The sequence below is a fragment of the Chrysemys picta genome, chromosome 4 (assembly GCF_011386835.1).
Source record: "Chrysemys picta bellii isolate R12L10 chromosome 4, ASM1138683v2, whole genome shotgun sequence".
Taxonomy (NCBI): Eukaryota; Metazoa; Chordata; order Testudines; family Emydidae; genus Chrysemys; species Chrysemys picta.
In genome coordinates, this window is record NC_088794.1 from 49,149,197 (window position 1) to 49,161,861 (window position 12,665).

The 12,665-nt window shown below is 43.9% G+C and overlaps 2 protein-coding genes across 8 annotated transcripts in view; one reads left to right on the forward strand and one right to left on the reverse strand.

The window, feature by feature from the left end:
- Positions 1-12,665, reverse strand: part of GALNT18 (polypeptide N-acetylgalactosaminyltransferase 18) — a 445,377-nt gene that overhangs the window by 186,698 nt on the left and 246,014 nt on the right. The gene's annotated exons all lie outside the window — the stretch shown is intronic.
- Positions 4,290-7,032, forward strand: LOC135983379 (SRRM2 protein homolog rsr-2-like). Its single transcript, XM_065594868.1, has 2 exons — positions 4,290-5,336; positions 6,405-7,032. Exons 1-2 carry the CDS (start codon positions 4,799-4,801, stop codon positions 7,022-7,024), a joined length of 1,158 nt encoding a protein of 385 aa, XP_065450940.1. The 5' UTR covers positions 4,290-4,798; the 3' UTR covers positions 7,025-7,032.

Consider the following 12,665-nt stretch of genomic DNA (forward strand, 5'->3'; position numbering starts at 1 on the left):
TACCTTCTCTTTCAGTGGAAGAGTTTATTGTGTCTAAGGCATGTTTCTTATGTACACGTTACAATTGAATGTGAAACGGATGCCTATATAATCATTGAACAAACACTAGCAGCACCTAAATTCTGGTTCAGTAAAACAGATACCTTTAGTAGGAAAAGTAAAATGGGACACACTGAGTATGAAAAATGCTACTGCAAATTCTGTCAGTCTGAACTGAAAAGCATAAAGAACTAACTGTTTCCAAGGAAACACATTTTGCCCATAGATAGATAAGCATTCAAAATGTCCATTGAAGTCCATGGTCGTTGCATGTGCTTGTCTGAAGGCAAAATTTGGCTTAAAGAAGTCAAACCACACAGAACATATTAGAATGAATGATTTTGATGATGTGATGTCCTCAGCTATCTGCAAAAGGATATAAATTTTGTGCGTGTGTACACACATACAGCGCGGGCTAGCATATTATTTTCATCACTATTTTCAAAAAATTTATTTTTCAAATGCGATTTTTTCAGTGCAGAAAATAAAAACCAGCTTTCTGTATGGCAAACAGATCCAACTGCAGTATGTCACCAAAAAACAGGTCAATAATCAGATATTTAGGATTCTTTTATGAGGAAAGAGTTTTCTCTTTATGCTGCTTTATTGAGAAAACGGTGGTCCCTATTAAAATAGGCCCTGATTCAGTAAGGCATTTAAGCATGGTGCCTAACTTAAAGCACATGAGCAGTCCCATTGATTTAACTGGGACAACTCACATGTTTAAAATGAGGCATGTGCTTAAGTACTTGGCTATATTAAAAAAATAATTAGATACTTACGTCCTGATCCTGCACCATTAAAGTGAATAGGAATTCTATTTTTGACGTCAATGAGTGCAGGGTTAAGCTCTGAAAGCTCATGTCCTTATCCCAGGGACTCTTATGCTACAACTATTGCTCCTATATGATAATATACATTAAAATAATAACTGAATTGCTCAAACGTCTCTAACTCTACAATCTAGAGACCATAATGTAAAGCCACAGTTATTATGTCTGAACAGATAAAACATCATCACATAAAATGGGGATTTCTAATCAAAACACCCGTAGACACTGTGCACCTCCATGCTTTCATTTCCTCTTCTCTTCATCTCCCTTCAGGAAAGTCCTTAACCCTTACCAAACTGCTTCAGCTTAAGATTAAGCAATGACAAAACAAAATGTTTGCTCTGATTCGATTTTAAATATACTTCTACCTCGATATAACGCTGTCCTCGGGAGCCAAAAAAATCTTCCCGCATTATAGGTGAAACCACGTTATATCGAACTTGCTTTGATCCGCCGGAGTGCGCAGTCCCCCCCCGCACCCCGAGCACTGCTTTACCGCGTTATATCAGAATTCGTGTTATATTGGGTCACGTTATATCGGGGTAGAGGTGTATTTTAAATTGTAGCAAATGCACAACTTCATGATTATCTCTGTGTTGTATGCCATGGAAATCCATAACTTTACTAACAGTGGGTAAAGTATTTATATCCTCCAGCTCCAAAAGTACACATCCCTATCATTTGAGCTAAAGAATAAACTCCTTTAGCTGCTAGCAGCATAGAGCCTATGCCACAGCTGAAATGTTCTTATTCCATCCAGTAGGGGGCGGTGTCCCCACCAGTTCCTTGCAACATTACACTTATCTTACAGTTACCCAGACATTTTGCAATTTGCTGTCACTCTTTTCTAACACCTTGCAAGGCAAGCCTGCAGCAAAAGACTAGAGACTGGTTCATTCAGCTGAATGCACAGCTTTGTCAACAGTGACACACTGAAGTATACAAGCATTTTCCTGTACTAGTAATGTGTCCATATTTCACTAATGTTTATTCAGTGCAGCATGTCAGGGACCAAATAAAGTTATAAGCTATTTTCAGCTTTCCACTGTTAACCTACTGTGCATGAGTTAATAAATACCAATCAAGCTGAATCTGTTCCGTTCAACAGCAACAGCCAGATAACCGACTTTGGGAATGATCAGTGTGCAGGTTCTGAATGATAAAGAAGAAAACGGGAATACAGTGGCCTCGGATTCTTTTAAAACAGAGCAACACAGACCTAGTGATCATATTCTATAAGTCAAAGTTTAGCTGCGGACTGTAAGTTCTTATGGATTTCCTTATTTTTTAAAGGTCAATAATTTACCAACAGTTACCACATCACAGAATCCAGGATGCCGTCGTTTTCTCTAATTCTGCCTGTTCATCACATCACTAGCATCAGCCCCCATTATCTGCAGGACCTTATGGTAATGTGGGGAAAGAAGCTGCCCTAGGTTTGGATAAGCATCCAAACTGCTGGATGTTTATCCAATTCCAAAACCTTCTGAGGTCTTGGCATTACTGACATTAAAATAAATAAATTCACCAGTATGCATATAAAACATTTTCCTGGCTGGTACCCTAATGGACTAAGACCCCCATCTGACTGGAAGAATTGTCACTGCAAATTTTTTGTAAATCTCAGCAACTATCAAAGCAAGAAAGCCATTCACTGAAAATCTGCGTGCCGATTGGCTAATCATATTGTGTCAATGACGTCTATACATGACACTTTATAGCTCTTTCATCCAAGGATAGCATGGAGCTTTAGAAACATTGATTAATTAAACCGCACATCTGCTCTGTGAAGTAAATATTATATCTTCACAAGTGGAAAAAAAACGAGGCACATAAAGGTTAAGGCCAAAATGTTCATACTTAACTTCAAGAGAAGCGGAGTTTGTTCAGCACCTCTGAAAATCAGGATACTTAAGATTTAGAGACCAAAATTTAGGGTGTGTCTCACTGCAATCAGAGGTATTATTGCAGTTCACTAGCTTTAATCTAGCTAGCATGGCTAATAATGGCAGTGAAGATGCAGCTACATGGACTTCAGCGTGGGCTGAGGACCCTGGGTTGCTAGCCAGTGCCACCATCTTCACTGCTATTTTTAGCTGCGTTAGCTAGATTAAAGCTAGCGTGCGTATGCTTAGCCACGCCACAATCACACTGCTGATTGCAGTATAGGTACACTGGTAGACACTTGCATTTGAAAATTTGAAGTTAAGTGACTTGCCCTAGGTTAGTCAGTTTTCAGAGTCTCAAACAGAAGTTGTAATTCCTTCACTAGTCAACCTCTAGACATAACACTGCTACAAAAATTCAGTACAAGTTCCATGGCTCTTGATTCAGACAGAACACTTTCTGTTGGTAAATCTCAAGCCCACTGGGATTTCACCACCACCACCACTTACTTTATATTCATAAATGCAAATGTAATTCAGAAAAGAAAATTAATTGCGGCAAACAAACATTTGGGGTTGGCACTTCATTATCCTCCTTAGATACAGAAGAACTGAATGACAGATTGCATTCTCTCTCATTGCCAAGCTAGAATATCTGTTTTTGAATAGAAGTCCACTGAAAAATGCGGCCTCCTCCAAAGGGCAACACCGAGTAGTCACACCAACAGCCTGCAGGGGGGTGATAGCTTTAGCAACCTGGCAAGACCGATAGCTGGCGTTCAGTGCTACACATCCATCAGTAACATTTAAAACCAGCTTTTCATGAAGAACGTAAAAAATTGTCCAGTTTTGCTGACTGCCAAATCTATTTGTACAAAAAGCGAGATACTAGTTATAGAGGAAAACATTTTGTACAGTAAAAATGGCAGGAGTAGAAGAAAAAGGGGGTTTACGTTAACAATTAACAAAATAATGAATCCCAACGGAGAGGGGAAATCTCTTACATCTCAAAACTAAGTGACGTGTAAAAGAAAAAGAAAAAAAATCAAACATCTCAAATCCAGCAATGTACACAGCTAATTCAGGGAAAGCTATACTTTATAGGCAATGGAAATTAAAATCTGCTAGAATCAGCTAACTAAGTATGAAGCCTACTGACTATAGCAGCCTTACAAAATTCTATTCACATACTTATTTGAAGTGATTTTTTCCCATTTCATGTGTAAATATTATTACGTTGTTTTCATTATCCTCAATCATCATGATAAAGGGGCTAAAGTGAGCAGATTTTGTGGTTGGGCTAGTAAATTTGCAAGACAGGTTTTTACAGTACTTTGATGAAAAATGAGACCAGAGAACATTTTTCCTGTGTATGTACATTATGGACACGTGCATTTGTAGTCAACATCTGCTCTGCGCATTCACCAAAGGCCAGATTCTGATGCCCTTATTCATACCAAAAACTCATTTAAACTAATGGGACAAAAGATTTATCTACATGAACTAGAGTGCTCTTTAAACTAGAAACTAGGGAAATTGTTAGTGCATGGTAGCAGGGTCCACACAGATACTTAGTGAGCAGCAGGTTAGTCTGGGGTAGATTTATACCCCACGAACTAAGTGTTGGCATAGACAAGCCCTAAATGAAGGGTAATGTAAGGCCTGGTCTACACTACAACTTTAATTCGGATTTATCAGCTTTAATTCGAATTTACCCTGCAACCGTCCACACAACGACGCTATTTATTTCGATGTAAAAGGCCCTTTAAATCGATTTCTGTACTCCACCCCGACGAGCGGAGTAGCGCCAAAATCGATTTTAACATTTCGAATTAGGGATAGTGTGGCCGCAATTCGATGGTATTGGCCTCCGAGAGCTATCCCACAGTGCATCATTGTGACCGCTCTGGACAGCAATCTAAACTCGGATGCACTGGCCAGGTAGACAGGAAAAGCCCCGCGAACATTTGAATTTCATTTCCTGTTTGCCCAGCGTGGAGAGCACAGGTGACCACAGATAGCTCATCAGCACAGGTAACCATGCAGGCTGATAATCGAAAAAGAGCAGCAGCATGGACCGTGAGGGAGGTACTGGATCTGATCGCTGTATGGGGAGAGGATTCAGTGCTTGCAGAACTTCGTTCTAAAAGACGAAATGCAAAAACTTTTGAAAAAATCTCCAAGGGCATGATGGAGAGAGGCCACAATAGGGACTCTGAGCAGTGCCGCGTGAAAGTCAAGGAGCTCAGACAAGCCTATCAAAAAACAAAGGAGGCAAACGGTCGCTCCGGGTCAGAGCCGTGGACATGCCGCTTCTACGCCGAGCTGCATGCAATTCTAGGGGGGGCTGCCACCACTACCCCACCTGTGATCGTGGATTCTGGGTCGGGGATAGTGTCATCAGCGACGCCTGAGGATTCTGCCGATGGGGGAGAGGAGGAGGAGGAGGAGGAGGATGAGCTTGCAGAGAGCACACAGCACTCCGTTCTCCCCAACAGCCAGGATCTTTTTCTCACCCTGACTGAAGTACCCTCCCAAGCCAGAACCCAAGACTCTGACCCCATGGAAGGGACCTCAGGTGAGTTTACCTTTTAAAATATAAAACTTGTTTTAAAAGCAAACGGTTTTTAATGATTACTTTGCCCTGAGGACTTGGGATGCATTCGCGGTCAGTTCAGCTACTGGAAAAGTCTGTTAACGTGTCTGGGGATGGAGCGGAAATCCTCCAGGGACATCTCCATGAAGCTCTCCTGGAGGTACTCCAAAAGCCTTGCCACAAGGTTTCTGGGCAGTGCATCCTTATTCCCTCCTCCATGGTAGGACACTTGACCACGCCATGCTTGCAGCAAGTAATCTGGTATCATTGCCTGACAAAGCCTGGCAGCGTATGGTCCCGGTGTTTGCTGGCATTCAAGCAACATCCGTTCTTTATCTTGTTGTGTAATCCTCAGGAGAGTGATATCACTCCTGGTAACCTGGTTGAAATACGGGAACTTAATTAAGGGGACAGAGGTGGCCGTTCCTACTGGGCTGTTTGCCTGTGGCGGAAAATAAATCCTTCCCTGCAGTTAGCCAAGCGCAGATGGGAAATTGGCCCTGAGTTTTTCGCGTTTGGCTAGCAGGGATCTTCCCTGTTACCAGCCACGCGGTGGGGGGAGGGGTACCGTGATCATCCCAGAGAATTCATGGCGGGAGGGGGGCGGCGGCAGGGGGGGTGGTTAGTTTGGTGCCTGCAGGGATCTTCCCTGATACCAGCCACGCGGTGGGGGGGAGGGGTACAGCGATCATCCCAGAGAATTCATGGCGAGAGGGGGGCGGTGGTTAGTTTGTTTTCTGCTGCTGCTGAATGTTAACAGAAAAACCGCAGCACTCTACAGGCTATGCTTGGTATGTGGGAAAGGAGGGCGCAGAAGCTGTAAAACAATGGCTTACCATGGCCGCATGCAAGCCGAATTCTGTTGCCCACACCTGTGATCTCTAGCAGCAAAGCCACAGGCAGTCAGCATTAAGAGGCAAAATGCGACCTTGCACAGAAATCACATGTGCTATGTAATGTGAATAGTGTTGGTCACCTTGAAAGAGTATAAGCATTGTTCTGCAAAATGTAGCTTTTTAAACAATTCTCTCTTTTTTCCCCTCCCTACAGCAGCTGCAAATTCCTCAAGCCTCCCTCCTCCATCCCGAAGGTTATCACAGATAAGGCGTCGTAAGAAGAGAACGCGAGACGAGATGTTTTCAGAAATTATGGAATCCAGCCGCAATGACAGAGCTCATCTGAATGAGTGGAAGGAAACAGTTTCAAAGTATAGGAAAGAAGCCAGTGAACGTGAGGACAGGAGGGACCAACGTGAGGAGAGGAGGGACCAACGTGAGGAGAGGAGAGACGCTCGAGATGAGAGGTGGCGGCAGGAAGACCAGAGGAGCAAGGATGCAACGCTGGGGCTGCTGCGTGAGCAAACAGACATGCTCCGGCGTCTGGTGGAGCTTCAGGAACGGCTGCTGGAAAACAGACTGCCGCTTCAGCCCCTGTTCCACCCTCCCCCCTCCCCATGTTCCGTATCCTCCTCACCCAGACGTGTAAGAACGCGGGGGGGGGGGGGAAAGGCTCCGTACACCTTCCCATTCCACCCCAGTAGACAGCCCAAGCAAAAGGCTGTCATTTTTTTAACCTTTTCTTTGTGGCTTTTTCCTTCCCAGCAATCCTCCTCCCAAATACCACCCGGGTTCCCTCCCTCTTTTTCTAATCTATTAATAAAGAATAAATGATTTTTAAATGATAGTGACTTTATTTGGTTTGAAAGAAAGCTGGGGGAAGGGGGAGGGTGGGTTCCTTACAGAAAATCAGTCAATAAAGGGGGCGGGTTTTCATGAAGGAGAAACAAACAGATATTTCACACTGTAGCCTGGCCAGTCATGAAACTGGTTTTTAAAGCTTCTCTGATGCACAGCGCTTCCTGGTGTGCCCTGGTGTCTGGCTGCGCGTAATCAGCAGCCAGGCGATTTGCCTCAGCCTCCCACCCCGCCATAAAGGTCTTCCCCTTACTTTCACAGAGATTGTGGAGCACACAGCAAGCAGAAATAACAATGGGGAGATTTCTTTGGCTGAGGTCAGAGCGAGTCAATAATGATCGCCAGCGACCTTTTAAACGGCCAAATGCACATTCTACCACCATTCTGCACTTGCTTAGCCTGTAGTTAAACAGCTCCTGACTCCTGTCCAGGCTGCCTGTGTACGGCTTCATGAGCCATGGCATTAAGGGGTAGGCTGGGTCCCCAAGAATAACTATTGGCATTTCAACATCCCCAACGGTTATTTTCTGATCCGGAAAGTAAGTCCCTTGCTGCAGCCCTTTAAACAGAGTAGTGTTCCTGAAGACGCGAGCGTCATGAACCCTTCCCGCCCAGCCCGCGTTGATGTTGGTGAAACGTCCCTTGTGATCCACAAGTGCTTGCAGCACCATTGAAAAGTACCCCTTGCGGTTTATGTACTCGGTGGCTTGGTGCTCCGGTGCCAAGATAGGGATATGGGTTCCGTCTATCGCCCCACCACAGTTAGGGAATCCCATTGCAGCAAAACCATCCACTATAGCCTGCACATTTCCCAGAGTCACTAACTTTCGTAGCAGCACCTGAGTGATTGCTTTGGCTACTTGCATCACAGCAGCCCCCACAGTAGATTTGCCCACTCCAAATTGATTCCCGACTGACCGGTAGCTGTCTGGCGTTGCAAGCTTCCACAGGGCTATCGCCACGCGCTTCTCAACTGTGAGGGCTGCTCTCATCTTGGTATTCTGGCGTTTCAGGGCAGGGGACAGCAAGTCACAAAGTTCCATGAAAGTGCCCTTACGCATGCGAAAGTTCCGCAGCCACTGGGAATCGTCCCAGACCTGCAACACTATGCGGTCCCACCAGTCTGTGCTTGTTTCCCTTGCCCAGAATCGGCGTTCCATGGATAGAATCTGCCCCATTAACAACATGATCTCCAAAGCACCGGGGCCCGTGGTTTCACAGAATTCTGTATCCGTGTCCGTGTCCATGTCCATGTCAATGTCCTCATCATGCTTGTCGCTGCGCTGCCGCCGCCGCTGCCTCCTCGCCTCGTTTTTCTGGTCCTGGCTGAGCATAAACTCCACGAGAACGCATGAGGTGTTTACAATGTTCATGACTGCTGTCTTGAGCTCAGCGGGCTCCATGCTTGCCGTGGTATGGAGTCTGCAGTGTTCACCCACCCAGGAAAAAAGGCGCGAAAATGGTTGTCTGCCGTCTGTTGCTTTCATGCAGGGAGGGAGGAGGGAGGGAGGAGGTGAGGCTGTACCCAGAACCACCTGCGACGATGTTTTTTGTCCCATCAGGCACTGGGATCTTAACCCACCATCCCAATGGGCGCGGGAGACTGCGGGAACTATAGGATAGCTACCCACAGTGCAACGGTGCAGAAATCGACGCTAGCCCCGGTACTTGGACACACACCACCGAATTAATGTGCTTAGTGTGGCCGCATACATTTCGACTTTATACAACCTGTTTTTCAAATCCGAATTATATAAATTCGGATTAATCCCGTAGTGTAGACATACCCTAAGGCCATCAGTATTTGGCCCATATTTTGCTCACACAATATCATATTCTTCTGTTGAGTGGGACCTTACCCCATGAGTAACCCAGTCCCATTGATTTCAATGGAACTAGTCACAGAATAACATGTGGCAGAATCTGGTCCACAATCATTCACAAATGGGCACAGATTATGAAACATTTGGGGCCAGATTCTGTAAGAAATACATTAGTCAGGGAGTATTTCTCTTGAGTATCCTCCTGCTGTTCATGTAGCAAGTGTCATGACTGGGGCTTGGGTCATCAAACCTAGTGGTCACAGAAGGAATCGGAGTTAGGAATCAAGCCAAGGGTCAGAGCCAAGAGGCAGAGCCATAACTGCCAGTCAAACCAAGGGTCAGCGCTCAGGAACAAGGCAGAAAGTCAGGAACCAGGAACAAGTCAGGAGAGTAGGATCCAGGGACAAGTCAGAAAAGCCAGGCTCAGGAGTCAGGCACGAAAGCAGAGAAAACAGAGTCCAATGTAGCAGCCACCCAGGAATTTACCCAGTTGCCTGGCCTTCTTGTCTCTCTCTTTGGGTTTAAATATGAAGCCCTGAAGCCAATCAGAGGTTCCAGTGTTCCTTCAATCAGGGCCACAGGGAAGCCTTACTGATGTAGCTTTAGGTTTCATAGTCTCTCCAGCTGGTTGGTTGGTAGTGAGCCGCTGACTGGGAACCACACAGATCATAACAGTAAGATACTGCTCAATACGAGTAATGAGGGCAGAATCTGGCCCTCTGTTTAAGCAGCTGTTTGCATTTTAAGGGCATAGACCTTTTGGGCTTCCTTTCTGTGAACAGTGAAGTAGTAAACAAGCTTATTAGCAGAAGTGCAGCCAAATCAGCAAGGATGGATTCTGATCTTAGGCACAGTCCTGAGCAAAGAATAGTGCATAGCTATACCATCTCAGGAGCAGTTCTGATATCCTGAGATGCATTGCAACTAGTGATGCACTCTGATTCACAATTCCTCCCCTATTTCCTCCTTCTTCCCAGGGAGGAAGGTAATAATTTGCTGCTAGTCAACCAGGACTACATTAACATGAACTAGGTACCTTTTAGTTCATGCTAGCAGATTCTACACAGGGTAGTTATAGCATAATACTTTATTATGCACTGCAACTCACATACCCATAGTGCTCTACACTATGGGCATGTAGACAAGCCCTAAATTAACGTGGGTTTTCTCATTAACCCATAACAACGTTGAATCCTTTTTTGAATCTTACTAAACCCTTGAAGTGAAATCCCAGCCCACTGAAGTCAATGGGCGTTTTGCTAGGGACTTCACTGGAAACAGAATTTCACCCTTGACATATCATAGCAATGAGTTCCTAACCTTTAAATAGCATGTGTTTTTAAAAAATCTTTTTAAATTACAATTTTTTTTCTTCCCTGTTTCTGTTGGTAAAGGTGTTTTCAGCAAAGGAAAGACTGACTAGGTAATTGACTATATGGAGAAAACTGTGAGGAAGTTCTGTCAAATGTTCAAGGTAATTAAAATGCAAAACAAAACAAAACAAGAGAAAAGTTCTCTTTTTTCTCTTAGCACTTTCAGTTATACTGATCTTATGTGTTACTTGTGTCTATATTTTTCAGATAGGAATGGGATTTTTAATTTGACAACCCCCTCTCCCACTTTTTTTTTAAATTATAACAATCAAATTAACTGCCCAGTCCAGAGATAACAGGGGCCAACTTCCCTACTGCTGTAATTCCACTGATATCAGTGGAGTTAAGCCAACAGCAATTCTGGCCCAAGATATCCCCATAACTGTCTATTATAATTAAGAGACTTTGCAGTGTGACTTGGAACTTATTTGATTCAAAACCCATCTTCCATGTGCAGTTTTCCAGAACCATTTGCTCATCTATTTCAGATTGCACACACACAAGAAATATCTTATCTTTGGATTAAACGAATCACACCCACTAAAGGTAGAATTCCAGAGGGGGTAAGTCACCCAGGAGAGCAGAGGTGTTTGAGAAGACCAGGCTTCCTGAGAGCCTTAGATCCAGAAAGAAAATGTTCTGTATGGGCTCTCTCCCCATGGGTGAATAATACGCCTGATGTTTAAACCCCCCGAAGGAAAGATCAGCAGGAAAAGAAGGCAAGGACTGTGCAGTTCATCCTCACAATGTTCACTTATCAATTATCCTTTTCAAAAGTTCAGTGACTAGAAAGAGGCATGTAAGTGCATTTGTACAGAAGATACTGATGATCTCAAGATCTCTGATCCCTACCAAGCCCTTTTGCATGGAATCAAAGAGATACAAGAAACCTGTGTTCCACGCTTGGAGAAATTCAGCACTAAAAATGCTTTGCACCTTTTTGTTTCCATTTCATGAGTGACCTCTGCAGGTGATATTGACCCAACCTCCTTGAACTTGTGCATGTGAAGTTAATCTTGAAGTTAAACACTGAAGATCGACTTCTCAGTGTTTTACATATCCTAACTATGTGGCCTTTTATTCTTCAGTTCTCCATTTCTCTCTTGCTCTACGTAGTTTCTCTATCAGTCCCTAAAGTTACCTGTTGTGTTGGAGCTAAAGCAGTTTGATTGTAGACCTGTCTCAGCTTCTAAAGGCTTCCATCCTTTAAAGAAAATTAACCTTTGCACTCCCCGTTAAGCCAGTTATACAGTTTCAGGACCAAATCACACTTTCACTTGCATGTGTAAAACTGTACAACTCCCAGTCACTTCAATTTCTTAGAGCAGAATCTGGTACAATAGATGGGTCTCACATCTCCCTAGCCCAAGCATCTGAATGGGTTGCAGCTTGACACATGCTGAACAAATGTGGTTGGATGCTGCTTGGCAAACTGGGCTATTGCTTCACATTTATTCCCACTGTTTAATCACTGTCATCTTATACAAAACCAAGGAACCCAAGCATGGGCTTGTAATGGTGCAAGCAGCATCAAGTGAGACTTCTAAAGGACTTTGAAAAGCATTCTAGATAGAAAACAATCTGCTCATCTTCTCTGTATATCTAATCCCTTATTCACTTCCCTCGTTCTTGATTACTAAGGATATTTGCCATGAAATGGGATTATGATTCCTCACTAATTTGCCTTCCTCTTAAGCATGGGGCACAGGAGTCATTTGCTATGACCATCAGGTGGGTGCATCTCACCAAACCAATTTCCTGCCATTGCGGGAGCCTCGAGCATTGGTGTGCCATGGTCTCTCCTGTTCTTTGCCTGTGGGACACAGTTTTGAGGGCTGTAATACTTTAGTCTAATTCTGGTAGTTGGGTTTGGTGCAGGGGTGGCATTTAGTGGCCTGTGATATACAGGCGGTCAGATCTGGTGGCGCCTTCTGTGACTCTGACTAATTCATCAGCTACTGTTACTCATTCTCCATGCAAAGTCATAATCCTTGTTATAACATCACAAGTACATGCAGAGCTACAAGTACATGCTGAGCTACAAGCTTCAAACTTCAGTCACTTTAGAGTTATGTGCATAATAAAAACTGGCAATTTTTTTAAGACAGATAACGTTTGTCTTTTCACCTTCATAGTGGTGAAAATGCTAGCACTACTCAGAAAATGGACTATCCCCCCCGTCCCAGAAAATTATTATTATTATTATTTTTAAAGCGACAAGGTGGATGAGGCATTATCTTTTATTGGACCTACTTCTGTTGGTGAGAGACACAGAACAGTTCTGTATAAGCTCGAAAGCTTGTCTCTCTCTCACCAAATTTCCATCCAAAAACTGTCAAAAATTCTGGCTGAACACTGAAAAAAATTCCCACTTGGATCCAAAAATGTTCAGTTTTCTGACCACAATTTGAAAAATTTCAA

What these genes read in the sequence shown, in the direction of transcription:
- LOC135983379 (XM_065594868.1), top strand. Translation starts at nt 4,799, where the DNA reads ATGCAGGCTGATAATCGAAAAAGAGCAGCAGCATGGACCGTGAGGGAG. An exon ending in CCCCATGGAAGGGACCTCAG is followed by an intron (nt 5,337 to 6,404) that starts GTGAGTTTACCT and finishes CCCTCCCTACAG; the next exon opens with CAGCTGCAAATTCCTCAAGC.